The sequence below is a fragment of the Lepisma saccharinum genome, chromosome 21, assembly GCF_977018435.1.
Source record: "Lepisma saccharinum chromosome 21, izLepSacc3.1, whole genome shotgun sequence".
In the NCBI taxonomy this organism is placed as follows: domain Eukaryota; kingdom Metazoa; phylum Arthropoda; class Insecta; order Zygentoma; family Lepismatidae; genus Lepisma; species Lepisma saccharinum.
This window is the reverse complement of record NC_139249.1, coordinates 21867632-21895310: the sequence shown is the minus strand read 5'-3', so window position 1 is coordinate 21895310 and position 27679 is coordinate 21867632. Positions and strand designations below refer to the sequence as shown.

The 27679-nt window shown below is 38.1% G+C and overlaps 1 protein-coding gene across 2 annotated transcripts in view; it reads right to left on the bottom strand.

Annotated features, from left to right (window-relative positions):
* Positions 1-6031: 6031 nt before the first annotated feature.
* Positions 6032-27679, bottom strand: part of LOC146004013 (brain-specific serine protease 4) — a 58985-nt gene continuing 37337 nt past the window's right edge. For both annotated transcript variants that reach the window (XM_083142569.1, XM_083142570.1), the window contains 4 exons: positions 25367-25466; positions 20211-20379; positions 13746-13903; positions 6032-7305 (listed from right to left, as the gene is read on the bottom strand). In XM_083142569.1, the coding sequence (XP_082998695.1) occupies positions 7150-7305; positions 13746-13903; positions 20211-20379; positions 25367-25466 (583 nt within the window). In that variant the 3' untranslated portion in view covers positions 6032-7149. The remainder of the gene's footprint in view (positions 7306-13745; positions 13904-20210; positions 20380-25366; positions 25467-27679) is intronic.

Sequence of the window (27679 nt, the reverse complement as noted above, 5' to 3'; positions counted from 1 at the left end):
TTGATACTTTCCGATTACAAAACTCTTGGGTTAGGCAGGTACTACACTTGAACAAATGAACATGTTGAGCAAGTTTTAAGTATAGACAAATCAATCTGAGAAAGCTCTTCCTTTCTGAAAAATTCCCGAGGGCATTTTCACAAAAATCTTGGATTAGGCAAGAGTTCCACACTTGAGCAAAAAGCTCATATGGGCATGTTGAGCTTGTTTTAAATATAGCAAATCTGCATGAGAAGAGCTCTTCCTTTCTGGCGCTCATCCTATTGTAAATACATCTACTGCTGTGGAAGCCTCATTTGCCCCAGCTGAATTGTTCTCTCTTCAAAACCGCTCTCAAAGATAACTTATCAAAAGTTTCATGTGTGTATGAATTTGCAAGGCTTCTGTATGAGAAGTACTGTACAATTTTGCCTAACTGTCCAGAGATACCCCCTGCTATAATTCTGTTCCTTACTACTCTGCCCGTTGCTATAGTATCTTTCCCATGCTTGATATTTGAAAATTATGTGTGTGTATGAAGAGCATTCCCTGACATTCGCTACGAGACTCGGCGGCAAGCTGCCCGGCATCAGCGCTTGTCTTTCCCGGTGAACGGGTCAGCGACAGTCGCTAGAGTCGGCTATTAAAATTACAGTTTTCATATTGTGTACTAACCTTGACTACAGAAGTTGTTGAAAATGATGTCCCTCTGCAGCAACACATTCGTGGCATCTCCGAAGGAAATTGGCATTTACACGTGCAATTTCGTCTACTGTAATTCTCCCGTCTACTGTAACTCTCTTTTAACTCGCGGATTGTCTTTGTAGACTTTATTTCCCCATTTTTCTTTCCACTTTTATTCAGAACTGACCCTGTTTAATATAAGCGACTGTCGCGGACCCGTTCACCGGGAAATACAAACGCTGATGCCGGGCCGTTTGCCGCCGAGTCTCGTAGCAAATGTCAGGGAATGCTCTGTATATTGAAGAAACTGAATAACCACAATTTATTTTTACAAGTACGGGTACACGTATTTCTTTTGTACACATATACTTATGTATATAAATAGAGGGAGCCTTTGGTTATATTGTGCGGGGGGGAGGGGGGCTACAAATTTATAGATCCGAGACTGGTATGTGTCCTGACTCCTAAGCGTTGTTTAAGGTGTAATTATTCGTCTTACCATACAGGAAGTGCATTAAGTTAATATTATTAGCAGTAAAGAATTTCATGTACTATGGAGGAACGGAAGTTTAGGTTCGAAATCATTTGCTTCACTAACATTTGAAGAAAAGCTCATGGCCGTTAAGAATTGCCACACCTGCCCTCCACTACTAAATTTGACAGCTAAAGTTACTGGAAGAAATACGACTCTATAACAGGATGTTTACGGTTGCTAAGTGTGATTTTCACAACTGGCTTTGTGGAAGTGAGCGAGTGTCAAAACTATTTTGTTGGCCTTGTCTTTTGTTTTCAAAACGGACTAGTAAAAATATTTGTGTCGGTTTGAGAGAGAGACAGGAACATCATAATTTGTGTTTGTCATCGTAAAGCCTATGGTATTGCAGTTAGCTTTTAAATTTGAAAAAGCAACGACCTTGCTGCTTACCACGTAGAAACATTGTTCTTTCTTTGTTCATTGTTTTTCTCCATTCAGTCCTACCTGTTGCTTTGGCATGCAGTGATTATTTGTGTTGTGGGAGGACGCTCTATTAATTACGTGTAGTAATGATACAGGGTGATTGTTTGTAAGACCGATATATTTCATTATCAGTGTGTATGTGAACAAGGATAAAGCTAACGACGAGCTTATTACATCTGAAATGTAGCATAGATATTGGTGTTTGATAACCTGTACATCACGTGATGACCCCCCCTTTCCTGAAAGGCACAGCTGGACACCTCTCGTTCCATGTTCCTGGTCGATCGTTGGAGTATACCGTTTGTAATGGCCTTCTTCAAACCATCCAATGTCCGAGGCGTGTGGCGTACACTTTTTCCTTGAGATGCTCTCAATGAAAGAATTCTGGGGTGTTAAATCGGGTAATCTCGGTGGCCATAAGTTTCAGGAAATTATCCAGTTCTCAAAGCAAGTTTGTACCAGTGCCAAGGACTTGTTTGATGTATGGTACGTGGCGCCATCCTGTTGAAAATACTCTTGACGCAGCTCTGTCATTCAGTTGCTCAACAAACACCGTGAAAATAATTCGTAGTGTGTAGTGCTTCTTCACATCGAACTTGGGCAATCTGGTAACGACAACTACGTGTATCTCCGAGATGTCCACGTCATCTGAAACGAATGTAGAGCATTCCTGTTGAAATAAAACAATATGCAAAATGTGTTCGTTTTATATGAATCGCCCTGTAGTAGTAAATTTGTGTGCTTTCACTTCATTAAACTTTACGCATAAAGGGATACATTGGACGTACGTGAGTTCGTGCCTCTCCGATTATTATTATTTGAAGCTGGCCCTACGATCGTGCAATCTACTGATTCTACCACAGCACCCGAGAGTTCGATTTAGAATCATCACTGCTTCAACGAGGCGAAATTAGGTCAATTCTCTCTCCTCTTCTCCGCCAGACCGCGCTGCTTGTCAAATTCGGTGTTAAAGGCAATGATCTGGCAATCAAGAAACGTGTTTGTGGGTCAACGTGGTCTTCCCCACCCCCTTCTCTTTCCGAATAAGACTCGTCATTTGTAAGCTTCACTGAACGCGTCACACCTACACAGTTTCATTCTTCTTTCTTGCAATTCCTAAAAAGAACAATACGGCGATCTTCAATTGTTTCTGAAAGATAACATTTATTCTCTTTTGTGCAGGTTTTGTTTTCGTTACACTGCTTTCTACTGCAGCAAATTTCAGTTCGTTCCGTAATTGATGTAGTTTGATATTATAAATGAACGCTAGATGACAGCACAATAGTACAAACATACGTATTGATAAAAATTTACCAGCATAATCATATTAATTAAAAAGACAACAATTTGATTTACAAAGGTTTCGTAATAAAGATCTAATCTCGGTGTGGAAACAGTGAAGAGAAAAAAAAATATAATAATCTTTTTCGCATTTTCCTATAGAGATATTCTTGAATGTTTCAAATAAATGAAGTATCGAGTGGTAAATTACAAATTACTAGATAGTGAGTAATTGTTTGCTTTTTAGGAAGCAGGAAAGTAAAGGAAGAAATTAAGTTATAGAAATTGTTCATCTTTAATGAATTTAATTAGTTTCTTTTGCACTGACATTACTAGTACAAATTATTCCATGGGAGTGAATAGTAACAGGCCCAATTTATGCCGATATATCCATGGGGTATGATTTAAAGCGTCACTGCCCCTAGGCAAAAGTAAAATTTGTCACCCTTGCCCAACTAATATCTGTAAAGGTATGTTACACAGGGTGAGAATTACCGGGAAAATGCCAGAATGCTCCCACTAGGAATGGGCGATATCGGAAATTTGATATCGCGATATATCGTCACAGACGATACGATATTTTTTCCGTATTGTAATATCGGCGATATATCGTCTCCACGATATATATCGCTAAAATATCGTGACGATATATCTCCCCACGATATATATTGCTATAATATCTTGACGACATATCGCTGACATGGTATATATCGCTAAAATATCGTGACGATATATCGTCTAGTTGATATCGCGTGGACGATATTTTTTCAATATCGCGATATATCGTATCGTCCAACACTAGATTCCACCTCCGCAATAGACCCAAATATCAGATATATATTTTTGTATCACTGTCAGTCACATGTCATAAATATTTCCATTCCATTTTAAACATGTAAGCTTTTTCATGAAACGACTACTCCGTCATCATAAAGCTGATAACATGCCTGACTATACCCACTTTATTATCAATAAAATCTGAACACTATATTATATATGTGTTATTGTTGGTTAAAAGAGTAATTTCTAATAAGTTTAATGCAAGAAGATTATAAGACAAGTCAAGTCTATGCAATTTCAAAGCTCATTTCGTCATTCGCACATTAAATACTTACACAAGAAGAAGTAGTTAGCGAACTGTTCTTTGTAATTCGCACATAAAGTGCAGAAAAAATAAATAAGTTTAAATATGGTTCTATAAAAGCAGTTAATTTTCGACTACAAGAAGTCTTGCTGGTGCCTTCCCAAAAGAAGACGTTTCATAATTCATTCTCACACTGCTGTTAGATCATTAGTGAAAGAAACTAAGTGATTTTTTTTTTTGATATTCTGATTTGATTATTCTGTAAAAATTAAAACCAAGGACAACATTTATTTAATCTTTCCTGGTTTTCAAGAATAATCACCGCATTGGCGTGTAATAGCCAACAAAGTCCTTCTTGGATTTCAGCTCAGGTTCTTGTCGATATTTCAGTACAAAACCATTTGACAACGTGCTCTTACCATCATCGTAGTCTCTTATACAGGGAGTCCATAAAGTCCTGCAAGAAACTAAAACTCTATAACTTGAAAACTATTAAGTTTATTAACAAAATATTTTGTGTGTACTTACAGCAAGGTTCAAAGTTTATTTCCTGCTTGTTAGGTTCATCGCCAAACCTCCAATTGTGAACCATTCACGTCCAAACACTGTTGCAGTATTTTTGTGAAACCGAGAATTGCGTGCTGACGGTGCTCTCCTGGGATATTCAGAATCACATCTCTTATTTTTTTCTTTTAGGTCATCCAGATTAGCTGGTTTCTGTGAATACACCTGGGTCTTTACATGTCCCCACAACCAATAATCGCAAGGTTTCAAGTCTGGTGTTCTTGCAGGCCAAGGTGTGGGCCCTCTTCGGCCAATCCATCTACCTTGAAATTGTTCGTTAAGAAACTGCCGAACTTGTAGGGCCGGGCCTTCACCTTCTTGCGTACGATCTTGTGTAATGTTGACTTCGGTATTCCCAGTTCCAGTGATCTTCGTTTCAGCGATTTCATTGGACTCCGATGCACGCTGTCCTGCACTGACTGAATCACATCGTCATTCGATCCTGGCCTTCCACTGCGTGGCAAATCTGACACACTTCCCGTTGCCTTGAACTTTTCATACCATCTCTTGATACTTGAATTTGCTGGGGGTGGTTTCCCATATGTTGTCTGGTACTTTCTCTGCACTGAAACACAAGATTTTAATTCTGCAAACCACAGAACACACTGTGCCTTTTCCTGGATGGACGCCATCTTAAGTCACATGATCACGTGATTACCAGTGCAAGCGTCACTGAGCAGTGTGGCCAGAACAAAACTTTAAACTTCCACCCTTCTCATCCAAAAAATGTGTATTGTTAAACGCAACAGCTAAAAAGTTATAGAGTTTTAGTTTTTTGCAGGACTTTATGGACTCCCTGTATATCGTTGCCGTGTTAAGATTCCCAGAGTTCGAAATTCGAATATGCACGATTCTCTTTGTTATTGTTATTCATCACATCATTACCAATTATCCCGATTAATCTAGGAACTAACCGAAATGTAGAAGTTTTAGCAAATACAAGAAACATTGTATTAAGCGATTGTAATGCTTAACGAACTGAATAAAAAAAAATAGTTTAATAAAAAGTTTATCGTCTTTCACAGCGTGGTTACTCTAATCACTAAACCACTGAGAACTAATGCATTCGGGTCAAAATATACAATTATACCCGGTGGTTCGGGTCCCGCTTTAAACTGTACATCCAGCCCCGATTAGCATTTCTGTGTATAAAGTGGATTTAAAACCAAACGCAAACAAACAATATGCAATCACATTGTACTTCTGCATAAGAGTTGAAGTACAGAAAAGTGAATGTTCTAAAAGCAGAGTGTAAAACCTTGCATGTGAGCGTTTTGTTAATGTGTGATTTTTATTGCTCAACAATATATCGTCCAGTAGAGTTAATTTATTTCTAGACCATATTGCAATATGTTTTTCCCCACCTTGTCAAAATAATGATTACGCTTTCAGTTTTACACTAAAGAGGGAATAGAACGTCCTAACAGTATGGAATATAACCAAAAGAATTTTGATTATCAATCACTTTATGTTGTAGAAAACTTATTTTTACAAGTAAATATGAGTTGGACAAATTTAGGATTTATATATTGTATTACATTTGTTTTGTTTCACAATTTCTTTGCTGTTAAGTAATTCAACTTTCATTTCGATTATAATCTAATTAATAATTACAGTGAACAAATACTCTGCAAACCCGTAAGTACAACAAATTCTGAATCTGATAAATTATGTAGTATAATAGTCCGTTTGAATTGAGAAAATGTTATGACTGAAGTAAGCTGACCTATGATACAAAGAGAAGCATCCTCTTATTGTAGTACAGTGGGATCCATGAGTATTGTCCTGCAAATTGTCCATGACTATTTTGATTAATTTTTCTCTTAGATCCTACGTGTTTTTAAGCAATGGATTTTTATGTATGCTGGTGCAGAAGTTGTCAACAGCTTGTTTTGAGTTTTCTTTTAATTCTTGAAGCTCTTATTGGATCAAATAAAGTGCACGAACATGGTGATGGACAATTTGCACGGTAATACTCATGGACCCCACTGTACATGAACTGACAAAAATATGGTACACACAAGGCGTTTAGTACAAATTACTATTTTACTATGTGATGATTGTTTTGATAAGTATAAAATATTATTTACATGATTATTTATATAAAACACAGACTCAAAAAACACACACACGGGCACGCACAGAATACAAGTTTACACACACTTTGCACTTTTGTCATCAATCCTTGCACATTCAGTAATTTATCTTATATTCAGTAGTAAAAACTTCTCTTCGCGAGAGATAGAAAAATAGTAGTATTTATGTTTCTGCATAGCGTACACAATAAACTATACTGGCAATTCATTTTCTTTACACGATTTTTGCAACTGACAGCACAAATAGCAATATTTCAATGCTAAGGAAAATATACAGATTTTACATATCCATTTCTTCGCCATCGACGTAAACTCTAGAGTGACGATGGCGCTGTTGTTGTTTTCCAATAATAATCACTGTTGCCAAGTCTTGTGCGCGGAAGTCTCTATTCTTCAGTGGAAAAAAACATACAAATAACGACATAGGCACTAGAAAACTTTGGCAAGTCTGTATGAGCTTGATAAATTAATATAAAAATTAGTTCAGTCTCCAGTCCTTCGTTTTAAATTATAATTCTGTCAATCCAGCTGACGAATTTCTGGATGTTGGTGTAGACTCCAGGTAAATGTTCTCTGCCACAGCCGATGCCCCAAGATACGAGCCCAATCAAAACTCTTCTTCCATCTAAGGTAGTGGTCAACGGTCCTCCAGAATCGCCCTACATTTGAGAAAAAGAAAGCAAAAACAAATTTAAACAAATTACCTTTTTAATTATTATTATTAGACACAGTTTATGTAATAACTTACGGAAATATATTCAGATGATGATTTGATTTTTGTTGTTATTTGGAGTCGCTTTTCTGACAGTTTTGGCTAATCGTGACGATTAGGTTCAGTGATGATATGATATAATTGATAGAGGGACACTCACAAAAAATGCCCAGTTCGGGATTCGAGACTGGGACCCCTGGTGTTGTAGCGCAACGGAGCTCAGCATATTATGCGGAACTTGAAAGCGGTACAGTTCACACAAAGATATTCCTGAAATGCATCTTTAGTGAGTCATAGCCTATTTTCGACACTTAATTCATAAACTGGAAACTAAAAACAGAAACCGCATTTATGTTTTAATCGGCACCCAACAACAATTTGCTAACGAATTTAGTGATATCACACTGTTGTTTTTCTTCAAATCTGGCTATGATTGTAGCTTTCTTAATTTTGTTCTAAAAGTCTGAAAACATTTAACGAGAAGAATTTGAAGTGATGTGTAAGTAACAAGTGCTTCCTGTTATCATTTGGCGACGCAAGGACTGTCATTATCAACAGAGAATCATTAATTTTGCGGTGAATTAAGCATGATTTGCGTGTTATGCGGTTACTATGATTGCATCACTAGATTACATATATCAAAGTTAACGTAACGTTTTATAACACCCTCGCTGTGCTATTACGGAATTGTGTTTTACGGGGTAGTTCTAGCATGGCATGTTATTGCTTTGTCTTAAAATGCAGCATATATATACTACAACTTCGGTGGCGTCGCCAGTAGATATCGCGTGGCTGGTTTCAAAATAGGCCTTGCTTCCATGGTCTCTTTCGTTCTATATGTCTTAGTGTCATCGCGATTTTTCTCCTCTGCTCTTCGATCTTTCTCTTCCTCTATTCCTGTTTCTTTTTTCCTCCTTTTCTTTCATTTGTCTCTGTATTTCTTTCTCTCTATGTTCCTCTTTCTACGTTCTTTGTTCTCTTTTTCTTCCTCCTTCTCTGTTCCTCTTTTTCTGTTTCTTCCTTCCTCTGTTTTCTTTCTATTTCTTTGTTTCTTTCTCCCTTTGTACCTTTTATTCCTTTCTTTCTCTCTCCCTTTGTACTTTTCATCTTGTTACTTTCTCCATTTGTACATCTTTAATTTTCGTCCTTTGTTTCTTTCTCCCTTTGTTCCTCTTTCATTACCTTCCTTTGTTTCTTTCTCACTTTGTACCTCTTTCATTTTCTTCCTTTGTTTCATTCTCCCTCTGTACTTCTTTCATTTTCTTCCTTTGTTTCTTTCTCCCTTTGTACTTCTTTCATTTTCTTCTTTATTTCTTTCTCCCTTTGTACCTCTTTCATTTTCTTCCTTTGTTTCTTTCTCCCTTTGTAATTCTTTCATTTTCTTCCTTTGTTTCTTTCTCCCTTTGTACCTCTTTCATTACCTTCCTTTGTTTCTTTCTCCCTTTGTACCTCTTTTATTTTCTTCCTTTATTTCTTTCTCCATTTGTACTTCTTTCATTTTCTTCCTTTATTTCTTTCTTCCTTTGTACCTCTTTCATTACCTTCCTTTGTTTCTTTCTCCCTTTGTACTTCTTTCATTTTCTTCCTTTGTTTCTTTCTCCTTTTGTACTTCTTTCATTTTCTTCCTTTGTTTCTTTCTCCCTTTGTACCTCTTTCATTACCTTCCTTTGTTTCTTTCTCCCTTTGTACCTCTTTCATTACCTTCCTTTGTTTCTTTCTCCCTTTGTACCTCTTTTATTTTCTTCCTTTATTTCTTTCTCCATTTGTACTTCTTTCATTTTCTTCCTTTATTTCTTTCTTCCTTTGTACCTCTTTCATTACCTTCCTTTGTTTCTTTCTCCCTTTGTACTTCTTTCATTTTCTTCCTTTGTTTCTTTCTCCCTTTGTACCTCTTTCATTACCTTCCTTTGTTTCTTTCTCCCTTTGTACCTCTTTCATTACCTTCCTTTGTTTCTTTCTCCCTTTGTACCTTTTTTATTTTCTTCCTTTATTTCTTTCTCCATTTGTACTTCTTTCATTTTCTTCCTTTATTTCTTTCTTCCTTTGTACCTCTTTCATTACCTTCCTTTGTTTCTTTCTCCCTTTGTACCTCTTTCATTTTCTTCCCTTGTTTCTTTCTCCCTCTGTATTTTTCATTTTCATTCTTTGAACTTCTTTCATTTTCTTCCTGTTTCTTTTCCTTCCTTTGTTTCTTTCTCCCTCTGTACCTTTTTCTTTCTTCTTCTTCTTCTGTTCCTTTGTCTTTCCCTTAATTTTTCCTCTATCTCTCGCTTAACTTTTCCTGATTTCTTCCTCTTTGCTTCTTTGCTCCCTTTGTTTTTCCCTTCCATTGTTTCTTTCTTTTTTATTTGTTTATCTTTCTCATTTTCTTTCTGGTCTTCTTTCTTTCTTCTTCTCTCAGTTGTGATCACGCTTTGAACTTCTCAGAGAGAAGTTTATTTCGTAAACAGACGATTTTGATCTATCTTTATACTTCTTCACTGGTAACACAACGACCATATCTCCACTCATAGTACGAACGACAAAGTCAGCCATGAATGCTTCAATTTTAGGAAGAATGACTTGCCAGAGAAATGTGAAAGTGGCCGTCGTGACGTGAACACACGTCACTCTGGGAGAAACGCGGAGAAAATATGAAAATTTTGCCGTGCAGAAAAATTGCACGGATTGCTTACTTTTAGCATGGCGTTATCTCTCTTCCCCCACGCTAACTGGCTCCTCGGCAAATTTTCAAGTTTTCGTATAGTTCAAGTCCTGATTCGAACGCCAGTTTGCTATCTTTGACATAGGTCGAGGGGGAAACGACCGGACGCGTCTATGGTTTCGAGGCAGAACCTGTTTTTCTGAGAAGTGTTTTAACTTCCAACACGAACTGCGACGATGTTATACTCCCAAGGTCTCCACATTGTATACATATATATATAGCGAAGATAACCGCTGTCTCACGTTATGAAATATCTATAGAAACTGAATTGGCAACATCGCATTTACTCAACGTGGACTTGTCAGAGGGGAAACTTATCTTTCGGAACTTTCTTTGAAGTAAAGTGGCGTTCGAATCAGGCTCGAGCCTCCCCGATGGCGTAGTGATGGCGTCGTCGCCTTGTAATCAAGGGGTCCCGGGTTCGATACCCGGTGGAGGCACATATAGGCTAGTGGTTCGGATCCCACTTTAAACTGTAGGCTCAGTCCCGATTAGCCTTACTGTGCATAAAGCGGACTTAAAACACCAACCAACTCCAACTTTACTCAATCACCACGTTTCTAAAATTTTATTCTCTTCTGGACGAACACAGTCCTTTTTTTTAAAAAAAAAAAAAAATCAGACCATGTTTCGGTAATTTGAAGCCCGGTTTGTTTTATCGTGAGTTAAATTTACGATGATACTGTATTTGTTCTTAAGGGTTCAGCCCTGAAGTTGATTTGCTCAATATCTTCTGCTTTATTTGATTTGATTTTTGTTATTTAACTTCGCTTTCTTCTGCCACTTTCGGCTAATCGAGATGATGAGGATGTGTGATGACATGATCGACATTGATGAAGGGACGCTTTATTTTTCTTCCTTTGTTTCTATCTCCCTTTGTACCTCTTTCTTTTTTCTTCCTTTGTTTCTTTCTCCCTTTGTACTTCTTTCTTTTTTCTTCCATTGTTTCTTTCTCCCTTTGTACCTCTTTCTCTTTGTTCCTTTGTTTCTTTCTCCATTTGTACCTCTTTCATTTTCTTCCTTTGTTTCTTTCAGCCTCTGTACCTCTTTCTTTATCTTCCTTTGTTTCTTTCTCCCTTTCATTTTCTTCCTTTGTTTCTTTCTCCCTCAGTACTTCTTTCTTTTTCTTCCATTGTTTCTTTCTCCCTCTGTACTTCTTTCTTTTTCTTCCTTTGTTTCTTTCTCCCTTTGTACCTCTTTCATTTTCTTCCTTTGTTTCTTTCTCCCTCTGTGCTTCTTTCTTTTTCTTCCTTTGTTTCTTTCTCCCTTTAGAAGTATATTCTGTGCCCCCATTCAATCCATTATATTAGTTTACCGATTTTCTAGCGATTCAGACTACCAACTGTCAGGGAGAACTCAGGAGGTGCTTGATGAAAGAGAATTTCTACTAATGTGTGTTAATACACAGTTTAAAGGATTTATTATTGTTGTTCTGTTTTCGTGATGTAATTTTCTCTGTAAATCAAGGACCCTGTTGTGTCTAATGTTATAAAAATGTAGATTTGGAGGAAGTTTATAACTTTGTTATTTTTAGTGAGGTAATAATATTGACAGTGGCGACACATACAAATGTAATTGATATTGCAATGTTAAATTTTACTTTCAGATCTTCATCATCCAGGAGCTAGAAGAGCGTGTTCCGAAACAAGAAGTCCTGGGTTCGAATCTTCTAAGGTTTCTTATCACATTCATCTTTTACCTACACACTTCCATTTTGTTTTTATTAGGAAATTTGCGTATTGCATTTACACATGGTGGGCCAATCTCATATTGGGTAGGTCACAGCCCAGACTGCCCACCCTCCTTGGTGCCGCCACTGGATATTGAATAATATTTTGGCCAATTTTAAACTTGATTTGATGTTTGTTATTTATCGTCGCTTTTGTTCCACCTTTGGCTAATCGCAACGACGAGGGAGAGTGATGATGTGATGAAATTGATTAACATTAACTAAGAGCTCCCATGCGGAGACCGGAATTCGAACCCGGGACCCCTGGCATCGTAGCGCTCTGTGCTAACCACTCCGCCACGGGGACCGGCACTTTTAAACTTGGCATACGTCAGGCAACAAGAGGATCAAATACAATCTGAATGCTCTCAAAAAACACCCGAACCAAATTTCAGAAGGGGGGAGGTAAAAATAAAAATATTTTTTTATCCTGAAAATCATTTATGTCATGTTTATGGGTCATTGCAAATAAAGAAAGAGTGAATTTTTGTTTTAAGCCCATTTTATGCACAGGTAGGATAATCGGGACTGAGCCTACAGTTTAAAGTGGGATCCGAACCAATATGAGCCTTCACTGGGTATCGAACCCGGGACCCCGTAATACAAGGCTTCGACGTTACCACTACGCTATCGGTGAAGAGAGAAGAGAGAGGGAGCAAATGAAAGTGTGTGAAAGAGAAAGAAACCGTGAAAGAAGCTAGAGAGAAAGAAAGAAAGCAGAAAGAGAGTAAATGAGTAAACATGACGAAACAGTAAGGAGGAAAGGTAATAAAAGAAATAATCAAGAAAAGGTGGAGGAAGCAAAGACAGATTTTGGAACACAAGTGTAAAGGCAATTTTCTTTTTAATTAAAAATAATAAAAACAGAAATATGGAAAAGAAATACGAACGAAAGAGTTTCAGAAGTAGGGTTGGCACGTTTAAAACAAAAGTGTTTAAAACAACTTGTTTTAAACACAACTTTGTTTTTTTTACACTTGTTTAAAACACACTTTGATACTTGATATTTGATGGTCTGTGGTTATTTGCGCGTTTTGTAATAGTGTCTTTTCATTCAATCCGTGTTATTTTGTTTATTGTGCACAGAAATCTGTTCAATGGCGGTAAACATACATTCAGTTAACAAAGAAACATATCGTGATGAATACCACCGGGCCACGTATAAAACACCTGGATATTTTATTTTTAATGTTTTAAAATGTTTTAAACATTTTTTTAAAATTGAATACTATGCAAAAGTTTTGTTTCACACTTAACATACTGTACATTGTTGTTAATGCCAATATTTTGTTACATTCACGATAAAATATATTTCTGAAAACATTAGCTACACGTAGACTGAATGGGGCCTGGCAACTGTGGATTTGTTGAACCTTCTCTTACAGTGGGATCCACTAGTATTGCATGGCAAATTGTCCATGATCATTTTCATTAATTTTTCTGTTACATCCTGTGTGTTCTTAAGCGATGGATTTTTATGTATGCTGGTGCAGAAGTTGTCAATAGCTTGTTTTGAGTTTTCTTTTAATTCTTGAAGCTCTTATTGGGTCAAGTTAAGTGTACGAACATGGTGATGGACAATTTGCACGGTACAACCTACATGCAAGATTTTTTACTAACATAAATAGATATTTTAAGAAGTTAGTTAATCGTAATTAGGAACAGCAATAATATTCCTTATTATTCTTAGAAAATAAGTCGTCTTGGCATTATATTTTAAAAGTTTTATTTGCTTAAAACGTTTTTGTTTTGTTTTGTTCTTGATGAAAACACTAGCATTTAAAACATGTTTAAAACAAAAGAAACGGTTTGCTTTGTTTCGTTTAAAAAAATTGCTGTTCAAAAGTAAGTTAGCAGAACTTCCAAAATTACAAAGGGGTTGTGCCTGCCTCTGATCGCCCAAAGTAATTGTACGTGTACACCTGAACTCGGAGTTCTTCAATATGTTTCTTACCTGGCAACTGTCCCTCCCACCCTCTTTGTAGCCCGCACACAGGAAGACGTCGTGTATAACTTCTCTTCTTCCCGCTGCCCGGAACCAGCGCTGGCATCGGTCGTTCGAGATTACCTCCACGTCTACCTCTTGCAACACTGACGGTGTAGTTGTAACGCCTGTTAAAAGAAAAACCGAATAGTTATATATGTAACCATATCCTGTTGAAACTAGGAACTTTTTAATTTTAAGTGAACAAAAAAGCATATTCAAGTCCAATTTATCGAAATATATATAGGGTGTCGCCCTACAACAACGACATTCACATGTGACGAATCCTTCAAAAACAGCATTTTCTATCCTGTATTTATGCAGCCATAGATTCACGGTTGCCACCGATAGTTAAATTTTCTGTAGGAAAACGACAATTTTGTTAGTGGAATTTGAGAAACATAAGAAATCCATATTTAATGCTTGGTTGATTGATTTAGCCACTTTTTGTCCAGGCTGGGATTCAAAACCGGAACCATTGGCATCATGGCGCGCCGTGCTAACCACTCCCCCACAGAGGTCGACCAGTGCAAAAACACAAAATAGCGCATTAGTCAAGGAAAGATAATGTTGTCTGGTGAACTAATTGCAACAGAAATAAAACCAACTGCCCCTATAGAAAAAAAAGATGTGAGGAATCCGATTTTCAAGAGTCTACCACTCTCTGACCTGTAGGTTCACCGCCATCTTGAAAAAATGGCGCCCGAAATTCACTTTGAAAAGTAAAAATAATATTTCGAAAACGGTGCATTGTACACAAAAAGTGAAGATAACCAACATGAAAGAGCAGAAAATTTGCTAAATTATAGTTTTTGGTTGATAGAGTTATGATAAATCGTATTTGAATTACAAAGATTCAAATATTTTTTTTAATTTTTAGAATTAGCGTAAAAGTTGGTTTCCGACACAAATAACAGCAAATATGTAAGAAACTATGCAATTTATGTCCTAAAGTCACTGGACCAAATTCAGAGCCCATGATTTTCTCTAGAGAATAGTTCTTGTTTCGTACCTTTAGAATCAGGGGTTGAGGAGATATGTAGTTTAATACAGAGTGATGTGTTTCCATTTATTATACGTGTTCCATTTCTTATGGTATTAGTTAGAACTTAATATGCTGTTTATCTGCAGCGTTTCGTTCACTTGTGTTTGTAACATGTTGATTGTGTTGTTTAAAAATGTTTGCACACAGTAGCGGCGATTAGGTGTCTAAACTGAGTGCCCTAATTCCATTTTCAATACGATCTTTCTAATTGCAGTTAAGTAGAAAGTAAACCATACTTACCCCCTCTCAGTTTAAACTACTGTGTGCAAACATTTTTAAAAAACAAAATCAACATCTTACAATCGCAAGTGAACGAAACGCTGCAGAAAAAAACAAAACATATTGCATTCTAACTAATACCATAAGAAATGGAACACGTAAAATAAAGGGAAACACATCACTCTGTATTAAACTACATATCTCCTCAACCCCTGATTCTAAAGGTACGAAACAAGAACCATTCTCTAGAGAGAAACATGAGCTCTGAATTTGGTCCAGTGACTTTAGGACATAAATTGCATAGTTTCTTACATATTTGCTGTTATTTGTGTCGGAAACCAACTTTTACGCTAATTCTAAAAATTAAAGAAAATATTTGAAACTTTGTAATTCAAATACGATTCATGATTACTCTATCAAACAAAAACTATAATTTAGCAAACTTTCTGATCTTTCATGTTGGTTATCTTCACTTTTTGTGTACAATGCACCGCTTTTGAGATATTATTATTTTTACTTTTCAAGGTGAATTTTGGGCGCCATTTTTTCAAGATGGCGGTGAACCTACTCCTGAAAATCGGATTCCTCACATTTTCTTTACTTTTGGGGCAGTTGGTTTCATTTCTGCTGCAATTAGTTCCTCACATGGCCAAAAAATTGCATAACTCCTCTACTACATACAAAATGCATGGATGCTCATATATGCATAATTTTAAGAACCCATCTCCGTGGCGGACTTATTGACACAGGCCGCTACGACGCCAGGGGTCCCGCGTTCGAAACTCGGCATGGGTGTTCATTATTAGTGTCCCTTCATCAGTTACATATCATCAGTCCTCTTCATCGTCGCGATTAGCCAAGAGTGGCAGAAAACGAAGTAAAATGAACCAAATCAATGAAAAGCATGATTTAAGAGGAGCAATTTCTGCTGCCACGATACTATTTATACTTATTATATTATTATTTTACTATAGGATATTATCGCTTTTACTATAATATTCTAAAGAAATATAAATGCTACTGGCAACCTTGAATTTGTTTCTTATGGTGACACATTGTAAAACTTTTAGCTATACAAGGCCTTAACGAGTACAACATTATCAAGGAAAGTTGTTCGCCTTTATTCACATGACTTACCAGAACATACAGCATAAATTATACTATGAGTTGCTGAATTTATAACAGTGATACGTAGTACATGTGAGCAATAACACTGATAATAATTTTGATCTACTAACATTGTAGACTTTCAGAGAAGTAAGTTCTTGAGAGTTTAAATTAGAACCTGCTATATTGCGCCATCTAACGTTCAATTTACAACCCTTGACCCGTAGTTTAAGCAGGTGACCGCTGGATAACTCTTACTTTTGCAAAATTAAATTGCATACAGAAACTTAAACGTAAATTTAACCTGTTCTATCTTGTGAAAAATACATAGATGAGTAGCGTAAATTAAAATTTTAATATTTGTGGAATAGAACCAAAAAATACCATAGAAGGTTAAAAAATAAGTCGAAATGAATTAATATTTGAACAAGAACAAATTAATTGCGATAAAAGCACATTGAGTATCTGTGTCAACGCCAAAGGCATTAGCCAATCTCCGTGCCGGAGTGATTAGCACAGCGCGCTATGACCCGTGTGTCCCAAGTTCGAATCCCGATCGGTGTTCTTTGTGAATGTCCCTTCTTCATTAGTTTCATCATATTACTAGCTTCCGTAGTTAACACAGGAATTTCTCTTCCTGTGCTACGGGGCGTCCACTATTAACACAGGAATTTCCCTCCCTGTGCTAAGGGACTCCAACGTTAACACAGAATTAGCCATCCTCATCGTCGCGATTAGCCAAAAGAGGCAGAAAGCGAATCTAAATATCAAAAATCAAATCAATACCGAAAGCCAAAGAGATTAAAAATTAATACAGGAATAGATTAGAAGTGACAAACAAAAATAAGAAGGAAAGGAGGAGATCAATTAATAAGAAGAGCTATAGGAAAGTGCTACGAGGCTCTAGCAGTTAACACAGGAACTTCCCTTCCTGTGCTACGAAGTTCACGCTGTTAACACAAGGATTTCGCTTCCTGTGCTACGGGACGTCCGCCGTTAACAAAGGGACTTCCCTTCCTGTTCTACGGGGTTCAAGCTGTTAACACAGGGATTTCCTTTCCTGTGCTACGGGACGTCCGCCGTTAACAAAGGGACTTCCCTTCCTGTTCTACGGGGTTCAAGCTGTTAACACAGGGATTTCGCTTCCTGTGCTAGGGGACGTCCGCCGTTAACAAAGGGACTTCGCTTCCTGTTCTACGGTGTTCAAGCTGTTAACACAGGGATTTCGCTGCCTGTGCTACGGGACGTCCGCCGTTAACAAAGGGTCTTCCCTTCCTGTTCTACGGGGTTCAAGCTGTTAACACAGGGATTTCGCTTCCTGTGCTACGGGATGTCCGCCGTTAACAAAGGGACTTCCTTCCTGTTCTACGAAGTTCACGCTGTTAACACAGGGATTTCGCTTCCTGTGCTACGGGACGTCCGCCGTTAACAAAGGGACTTCCCTTCCTGTTCTACGGGGTTCAAGCTGTTAACACAGGGATTTCTATTCCTGTGCTAGGGGACGTCCGCCGTTAACAAAGGGTCTTCCCTTCCTGTTCTACGGGGTTCACGCTGTTAACACAGGGATTTCGCTTCCTGTGCTACGGGACGTCCGCCGTTAACAAAGGGACTTCCCTTCCTGTTCTACGGTGTTCAAGCTGTTAACAAAGGGATTTCGCTTCCTGTGCTACGGGACGTCCGCCGTTAACAAAGGGACTTCCCTTCCTGTTCTACGGGGTTCAAGCTGTTAACACAGGGATTTCGCTTCCTGTGCTACGGGACGTCCGCCGTTAACAAAGGGACTTCCCTTCCTGTTCTACGGTGTTCAAGCTGTTAACACAGGGATTTCGCTTCCTGTGCTACGGGACGTCCGCCGTTAACAAAGGGACTTCCCTTCCTGTTCTACGGTGTTCAAGCTGTTAACACAGGGATTTCCTTTCCTGTGCTACGGGACGTCCGCCGTTAACAAAGGGACTTCCCTTCCTGTTCTACGGGGTTCAAGCTGTTAACACAGGGATTTCGCTTCCTGTGCTACGGGACGTCCGCCGTTAACAAAGGGACTTCCCTTCCTGTTCTACGGTGTTCAAGCTGTTAACACAGGGATTTCGCTTCCTGTGCTAGGGGACGTCCGCCGTTAACAAAGGGACTTCCCTTCCTGTTCTACGGGGTTCAAGCTGTTAACACAGGGATTTCGCTTCCTGTGCTACGGGACGTCCGCCGTTAACAAAGGGACTTCCCTTCCTGTTCTACGGGGTTCAAGCTGTTAACACAGGGATTTCGCTTCCTGTGCTACGGGACGTCCGCCGTTAACAAAGGGAGCTATTACAGTTAACATAATACAGCTTCTTGTGCTGAAGGGCTTCCGTAGTTAACACAGGAATTTCTCTTCCTGTGCTACGGGGCGGCCACTATTAACACAGGAATTTAAATTTGATTTTAAAATTTTGGGTGCGTCAGCACTTAGGCTATTTTGCACCCGTCACATTATACGGGGTCCAGCCCCTTATCTTTACAAAGAACAACTCTAACGTTGCATAAGTAAAATCTTAAAAGCTTAAAATGTTCTGACTTTCTTTAAAAGCTGAGGCTGTAAAGGGGCACTCAGCACACACAAGGAAAAAAAAAAACAGGACAACACACACAAAATTATACTGGCCAGAGTGCCAGTCGCCAGACCCTCGTTCGTCTGCAAAACGCAGTCCAGGGTGTACTAACGTGGAAGTGAGGTTGACAGTTGGGTGTACTACGTGGAAAATCACCCCTTACACCCCTATTAACACAGGAATTTCCCTTCCTGTGCTAAGGGACTCTCGCCGTTAACACAGGAATTTCCCTTCCTGTGCTAAGGGACTCTCGCCGTTAACACAGGAATTTCCCTTCCTGTGCTAATGGGTCCACAGTTAACACGGAATTTCGTTTCCTGTGCTAAAGGGCTTCCGCAGATAACACATGATATTTCGTTTCCTGTGGTAAGGAGTTACTGCAGTTAACACAGAGAATGCCGCCGCTTCCTATGCTAAAGAGCTTCCGTAGTTAACACAGGAATTTCTCTTCCTGTGCTACGGAGCGTCCACTATTAACACAGGAATTCTCCTCCCTGTGCTAAGGGACTCTCGCCGTTAACACAGGAATTTCCCTTCCTATGCTAAGGTACTCTCGCCGTTAACACAGGAATTTCCCTTCCTGTGCTAAGGGACTCTCACCGTTAACACAGGAATTTCCCTTCCTGTGCTAAGGTGCTCCAAAGTTAACACAGAATTTCGCTTCCTGTGCTAAAGGGCTTCCGTAGATAACACATGGTATTTCGCTTCCTATGATAAAGGGTTTCCGTAGTTAGCACAGAAATTTCCCTTCCTGTGTTAAGGGTCTTCCACTGTTAACACAGGAATTTCCTTTCCTGTGCTAAGGGATTCCACAGTTAACATGGAATTTCGCTTCCTGTGCTAAAGAGCTTCCTCAGTTAACACAAGGATTTTATTTCCTGTGCTAAGGGGCCTCCGCCGTTAACACAGTGATTTCGCTTCCTGTGCTAAGGGGTTTCCGCAGTTAACACATGAATTTCGCTTCCTGTGCTAATAAGCTTCTGCAGTTAACACAGGGAATACCGCTTCCTGTACTACGGGGCTTCCGTCGTTATCACAGGGGGTTTCGCTTCTTCTCCTAAGGGGCTCTACAGCTAACACGGAATTTCGCTTCCTGTGTTAAAGGGCTTCGGCAGTTAACACGAGGAATACGTTTCCTGTCCTAAGGGCTACCGCCGTTAACAAAGGGATTTCGGTTTCAGTCCTATGGGGCTTCCGCCATTAACACAGAGGTTTCACTTCCTGTGTAAAGGAGCTTCCGCAGTTAAGACATGGATTCCGTTCAACTGACTTCCGCTGTTAACACAGGGATTTCGATATCTGTGCTTCGGGTCTTCCGCCGTTAATACAGGGGTCTCAATAGCACACACATGCGGAGTTCATGAACATATTACCGGATTTTATTTCAAAATTCTTACCTATATATTGAACCTGCCTTACATGATGGCTTCTTAATGATCAGTGAATGTTTGTGCAAAATATGCAAATGAATATACCACTTACCGTGCCTGGTCCTTCCCCAACCCGCAACCGTAGCCCCTTTTCCCACTAACTTCGCCTTAGCTTCTGGTAGGCACACGGGTATGATGTGCTGCTTGAAGGCGACTGGTTTGTCGAGTCGAATCAGCGCTAGGTCATTTCTGAAATCAGTTGGACTGTATTGCGGATGAACCTGCAAAACAATAAAAGAGAAAAAGGCATTGTTATTCAATGCAGAGATCAGTGACAGGTGGGACCAAATGTCCACATGAAGAAAACATTTCTCTCAATTGTAATAAAAAATAGTGCAATATGCGAGTTTTTACTTTTATTTTATAACCTAGAGATGCCTTTATCCTTTTCAACCCTCTCTCATTGTCACTCAACGGGTCGTAAAATGCCTGGGCTTGTTGATGGCTTACCCTGTACGCGGATTGTATCTTGAACCTTCCCGCCTAAGAATTGCCTATTTTTGTGGAATCAGGAAAGGGTTAAGTTACCACACTATTTACAGTATTAAGAAAAAATACTAGAATAGAATTACAGGTTGGACTACAAAAAACATATATTTCAAAGGACTACATTTGAAGCTTAGTTCCAAGTTACCATTTCAGTGAGTGTTTGAAACATTTCATGTCTGAGATTTGTTCTGCCATTTGATACGCACTCTGGCAATAAAAATAGGACACGTAGGTCCTGTAATACTCGCTTCCCTGCCAGGCGTTGCGTGTTGCCTAACTTCTACCAGCGCCGTAGAGTTAGGCAACACACAAAACGCCTGGCAGGGAAGCGAGTGTTACAGGATCTAGGTATGCTACTTTTATTGCCGGCGACTATACATATTGCAATCCCTTAATGCCGACCATATCTTTGTTGCGGCATCCTTTCCTTGTAAACAGTTTGTAGAATATATACAGGAATTTCAAAATGATGTCCATAACTTTCAATGTTTATTCTAATAGAAGTTCGTAATTATTTAAATGCAAATGGTATCAAACGAAAGTTTGCATGGCAGAGAACAATGTGACCACAGTCACATTCGACCCATACTTTCTCCTGCATCTCCCCAATCGACTTGTGTGATATCTTCAGTTATGCTTCCTCCCATTGGCTTATATATAGCTCACGTAAGGAAGGGGGCCAACTTTTGGTTCAATTAGGGTTCCTATATTTCATAAGTGAAAATTCGGGACACTACTGACAGGTACCTTGATAGGGAGCGGCTGGGGGATGGGGGCTAGACCCCATAAAGCTGTTTGTATGTACACTTCTGTTCACAGAAAGTGGCACACTCGTTTGAGTTGAAGTCCAGCTTCGGGTCTGGAAGTACAGTCGAAGTAAGTGTTCGGAAACCAGCAGTGTTGCTTACTATCAAACATTCTAACCACATGCAGAGAATGTTGTGTGTCTCAGACTCAAAGAAAAGGGCTAACGGAAAGATTGCAGCGTAAATATTAATTAACTACATTGAAAGTAATGTAAATTCGAAAAATTCGTAAAAAATATATTTAAAAAAAACGCATTTTTGACGTTCGTGAAGAAGTGGTTATCACAATGCGTTAGAATGCGAGGGACACGGGTTTGAATTTGGCCTGAGCATGGGTGTTCTTTTTGAGTCTCTCTTCATCGTTGCGAGAGGCCGAAAATGGAAGAAAAACGACACTAAATAACGAAAAAAACGCAATTTGAATTAGACGGAAAGGGTGCTGTTGTAATTCCTGAAAATGATGCAAAAAAGAAAGAAAAAAATCTTTCGGAAAAAGTGTTATCCTACCCCGGGAGAAGGCTTGAAGAATATATAAACTTCTTCCCCATCCACTTTGGCAAACATAATCTCAAAGTCGGCACTGAATATGCGATGGGAAAAATAATAGAAATCCGAAGCAAGAAGAGTTTATGTCACAGCCAGGGAGGCACAAGAGAGGAGGTACCCCTTCCCCGCAGACACACACATCAGTCATCCAGGCTATTAAAAATAAGTCAATGGTTGTCCTCTAATTTAACTTTAACAGTAAATGGAATTTTTGTAAAATGAAAATTGTCGGGTTTTCCTTTTTTACACGTGCACGTTGGTTTCGTAATGGAGCACAAAAATAAAATTGTGACTCGTAAAATCACTACCGGCCGAATGAATTTCTCCGTAGATTCCAGAATAATGACTTCTTTTAAGAAATAAATAGTTTTAAAATAATATAATATATGTGTCGTTGGTTAGTAAGTTTCCTCGTCACATAGCACAATCCGCTATGTTGATGGAAGCTAGAACACGATTATAATTTAGGGTTGGAAACACTCACCTTTCACAAAAGCAAGACTTCGCAACGTTTTCTGACATTGGTCAGATCGCTGTACAGGTGTAAGCATCAGCAAGTACAGTGGGATCCATGAGTATTACCGTGCAAATTGTCCATCACCATGTTCGTACACTTAACTTGACCCAATAAAAGCTTCAAGAATTAAAAGAAAACTCAAAACAAGCTGTTGACAACTTCTGCACCAGCATACATAAAAATCCATCGTTTAAAAACACACAGGATGTAAGAGAAAAATTAATGAAAATGGTCATGGACAATTTGCCATACAATACTAGCGGATCCCACTGTACAATGATAAGATTGATTTAGGCAATATTTTGAGTGCTTTGGCACAAATGTGTACGAGGAAAAATCCCTTATCTAAAACCTATATCTTAAAGTTAAAAAATGGGGTGATGTTTTGGAGCGTTATGGGGTGAACATTTTATGAAGACACCAAAATGTCGATCTCTCTTCCACGTAGCACATCGTGGACTGCATTGTTGCAAACTGACGAGTCTCTGCTGAGTCAGCCCACGGCCAGTATTGTGTAGTGTTCTACCCATGTATGTTTGTTGCGATTGTCCTTTGAGCAATTTCATCTTATCACAGTTACAATTCGCGATTAGCGTAAGGGAGCAGAAGAGCGAATCAATAAAACAACAATACTTTTTCGCGTGTTGTGTGTTCCGATTAGACTTTGTGTATGTGAGGATGAAAACACAATTTTTTCCAAGCAAATATGGCAAAAAAATCACAGTAAATTCAGGAAAATTTGAGATTTGAAGACACTTGAAACTTATCCTACAACCCTGCAGAAATTGCCCCATTTAAATATGCTCAAATAGCTTCTTACCAAGTTTCTGAAAACGGTAATAATGTAATCAGGGGAAAAAATCATTGAAGAAAAATGCCTGGCAGAAATTGTTGGCTGGACACTGAAATTTCACAAAATGTTAGAAAATATAATTAAGCTCTTTATTTTTTTTAAAACAAAAAAAAATGTAATCATTACTGTTTTCATTAATGCAGAATTTGAGTTTTGAGTTTCTTCTTTATGAAGAGAAAGCTTAATCGGTTTGATTGATTTGTTGTTTTAAGTCCACTTTATGCACAGAAAGGCTAATCGGGATTGGACCTACAGTTGAAAGTTGGATCCGAACCACTATGTGCCTCTACCGGGTATCGAACCCGGGACCCCTTGATTACAAGGCGACGATGTTATAACTATTATTGCAGAATTCTTCAGCATTTTGTCTACATTAGGAAATTACACACAGAACTGAAAATACATTAAATTGAAATTGATGCACTTTCGATGCATCAATTTACATACGAGTATTTAAGGATGTAATTTTGGTTTCTTTGAAATGATCGTGTCTGAACTGTTCAATTGTATTTTTAGCGCATCACAATACTAACACGAACAATAGTTGGAAAAAAGTACCCTTTGATATAATTTTTGTGTGTATTTTGATACATGATTAGCAGTTTTTGCACTTTAATGTTAAAATAAGAGCCATTCCACAGAAAGGGAGCCTACAAGTTACAACCATAACAGTGCTTTCAAGATTTCTGGGAAACTGGTAAAAACACATTCCAGACTGTTGACTGTAAGTACTACATGATATGCTCGATTACTTTTTAGCGTGCTGCATTTATAGAGATATAACTGTGTATTATTATTGTGATATGTCCCGACCGCAACGATGGAATTGCCCATAAGTTAAAATAATTATGCATATTTGTGTTGATTGACATATTTTGTTTTCTGAGTTTACAATTCATAAATGTTATGGATGTAATCAATTTTGGTTGAGAAATTTTGAATTTGAAGCTCTTAATTTCTCACAATTATCAGTTATTTAAAAAATATATCAATGCAGCAAATTCAGTGTGTCTCTCTTTCTCAGTTTTCGTGTCATAAGGATTTCGGAACTTTTGAAACACACTGTATTCATATAATGTAACAGGGGCTCCATTTTTTATTTTATGTCTGTTTTTAGTACAATGCAAATGTGATTGAGGCCCACTTTAGACAGAAGCCTTTTGTATGACATTCTTGCTAGCATAAATGATAACTGTATGATTGATTGATTGATTTAGTTTATTTTACTTCGCGTTTTCTGCCTCTTGGCTAATTTGCCAAAATGGGAATGAGTGATGAAATGATGAAATTGATGAATGGACATTTAAAAACAACCAAGCCCGAGCGGGATTCGAACCCGGATACGTATATGGTCCCAAGAAACTTGTAGCCGACAGTACTTTACTCTGAAGCATTTCATGTAACATTCCTGTTAGCTTTTGCGATTACGATGTATAATACATGCAGCACGGAAGGCACACCGAGTTACACCATCTATGGTGAGTGCACGGTGTTTACAATTGAAACAACTAAAATATTATTCCATACGTGTACAGTAAACGCTATAATGTATGTACGTAAGCAGTGCCATTGATTTGTAGGCTAATGCCTTTTACTAGGAAACATTATTCCTCTCGGTTGAATAGTTATCGGCATCTAAAAACGTGAAGTGATACATTGTTTACATCTCACTCGGCCGCCATTACACTCGTGACCTAGAACTCGCTTCTGATTGGTTATGCTACGCAAATAGCTTCTTTTCTTGAGAAATGCCATTAAAAATGACATGGTATGTGAAATTCCATAAGATTTTTCACTTTACATGGTAGCATAACATAAATGAGAAAAATGCTAAGGAAAATTGTTTCGTTTAAAGCGGGCCAAATTCTTGCACAGTGCATTAAACCCTAGCCAAAATATCAACCTGTATGTTGAGAGAAATTAAGGAAGTAATAATAAGACTGTTTTCAACTTTTGATTGGATAGTTAGAAGGCTGTGTGTGAGATTACTATGTTACCTCCTTCCTCTCGACTCCATATTCTTCGTGCTGCAGCTTCTCTGCTTGGTCCCTGACGTCCCACTCTCCCAGGCGAACCCTCAGGTTGCTGTTGGAAGTGCTGGAAGACAGGAAAACAGGTTAGATTGAAGATTTCGCCCATATCATACCATATCATATTAACTTATAATAATAATAATAACTTAGTCATGTTGTTTGATTCGGATGGTAGCGAGAGGAGAAAAGTCGTGCTCTCGTTTAAGAATTCGAGACGAGGCCGAGAACAAGACTTAGTGTCCGAAACTCTCGGTCTCGTTCGAGACTTTGGTACGCAGTCTGAAAATTTTGTCAAAACCAAATTTACATTAATATGCTACATCTTCAGACATACTAAAAGAATATATGTATACCTGATTATTTATACACGAGTAATTGCAAAGTCAGTCCATTAGTGACAGTTGTCAACTTGTGCTGCATGGTTGCATGTATATTCAGCATAAAATTAAGTATTTCGAGGGTCCGTAGCGTCGAAACGAGTCACTAAATCGTCCTTAATGAACAGTTGTTTGCCTTAATAACTTCCATACGCAGTGAGAGTTTGTGCTGTAACACGCTGTGTTTACACACACAGACAAAGTTCGCATTAATGAGCATAATTTACGCACAAATTTCGGTCGTTGACATTTTGTCACGTTCGCATCTTTTGACTCTTGTCAAGAACTGTACCATGGTTTCAGCACTGTTTATTATGAGCATTCTTATCATTGGGCTCAAGTATTGTTGCAATGGCAGCCATTTAACCTGTGTCTATTTGTTTATTGTTAGTACGGCAGAGTTACACTCTTGCGATGGGTTTACTTGACTTTGGCTTGTTCTTTTCGTAATTGTGCAAAGAAATATAACGTAAATATTAATCAACTGACTACTCAGAGCATGAGGATTATACTTTTATCACTTGTATATTCGGTACCAAAAATAGGTATCCGAAGAATAGTCTGTTTAATAATAGTGTTATAAGCGTGTTCTTTAGTGTAACGTGACAAAAACATGTTAAGGAATAAACGAAATAAAAACATACATGATTCTTTTTCTGACGTCTAGTGTACAGAAATAAACACATATATAAATTGTTTTCTGACTGTTAGTGCATAGAAATAAATATGAAACAAAACATATAGCACATATGTAGGCTACGTAAGTAATAACATTGGGGTAAGAATTCCTGTAGCATCGTAATCAAACTAAAACCATGAAAAGAAATTTTAATAAATAATGTTCATTCCTTTCCTTTCATGTCTTTCAAAGCTTGTATTTTTGTATTGTATTTATTTCTGTACGTTAACAGTCAGCTGTTATGTATACAGGGAGGGTCAAAAATATGTTACCACTTATATGACAATTAGAAGAGAGGATGAGTTATATGTTTATATGCCTTGCAAGTGATTATTGGAGTCATGTTATACGGAAACTGTAGTTAATATGTGATTGATATGTTATTTGTACCATTCGCATACCTCTATACATACACATATGTAAATTACAATGAAAATAAATACCTAAAATATACTAACCGTAACCTCGACATATCCTTTTCAGTGGTAACATCTTTTTGGCCCTCCCTGTATTTAATGCACTTCAAAATATGTATATACATGAAGCATAACACTTGCCATTTGCAATTTATACTTGGCTATATAATGTAATTTTACAGAAATCTGCCCCTATTTATAACTATAGGGAGCATCTTTTCTTGTCCCAGACACATTACATTTTTATGTACTAAGAAATTAATGATAATGACCGAGCAATAATAAACTCAGGAAAAAATAAACCTTTCGTAACAAATTTACGAATTAACTTTAAAAATGTTCATGACTTTTAAAATTATTTTTTAATAGTAGTAAATAAACTATATGGTTTATAGTAATTTTTACACTTTGGACATTTTTATCGCCACCAAAAACAAAGGAGCAGGTTTTTAAAGTTGCAATATATAAAGGCACATAGGAGTATGTGGATCTCGACCATAGTGGAGGTGATGTGATTATCATCGTGCTCCAGGCACCTTTACCCTTTCAACCAGGTTACGACAGGAATCGCTCGACATCCTGCCCCCAGGTGCCCGTTTATTAAATGCTGAGTGAGTCCCTGAACCACTTTATGTGGGGACAAGGTAGGAAAAGCTCCCACCTGAAATCACCCTGGGAATCGAATCCGGATCTCCCACCCTACAGACCGGAACTAGCCATGGGCGGGGAAAAGGTTAGAAATCCAAAATGTTGATTTTATAGGAGAAGGAAAGAACATTATGTCAGGTTAGGTTGGTTACGTTAG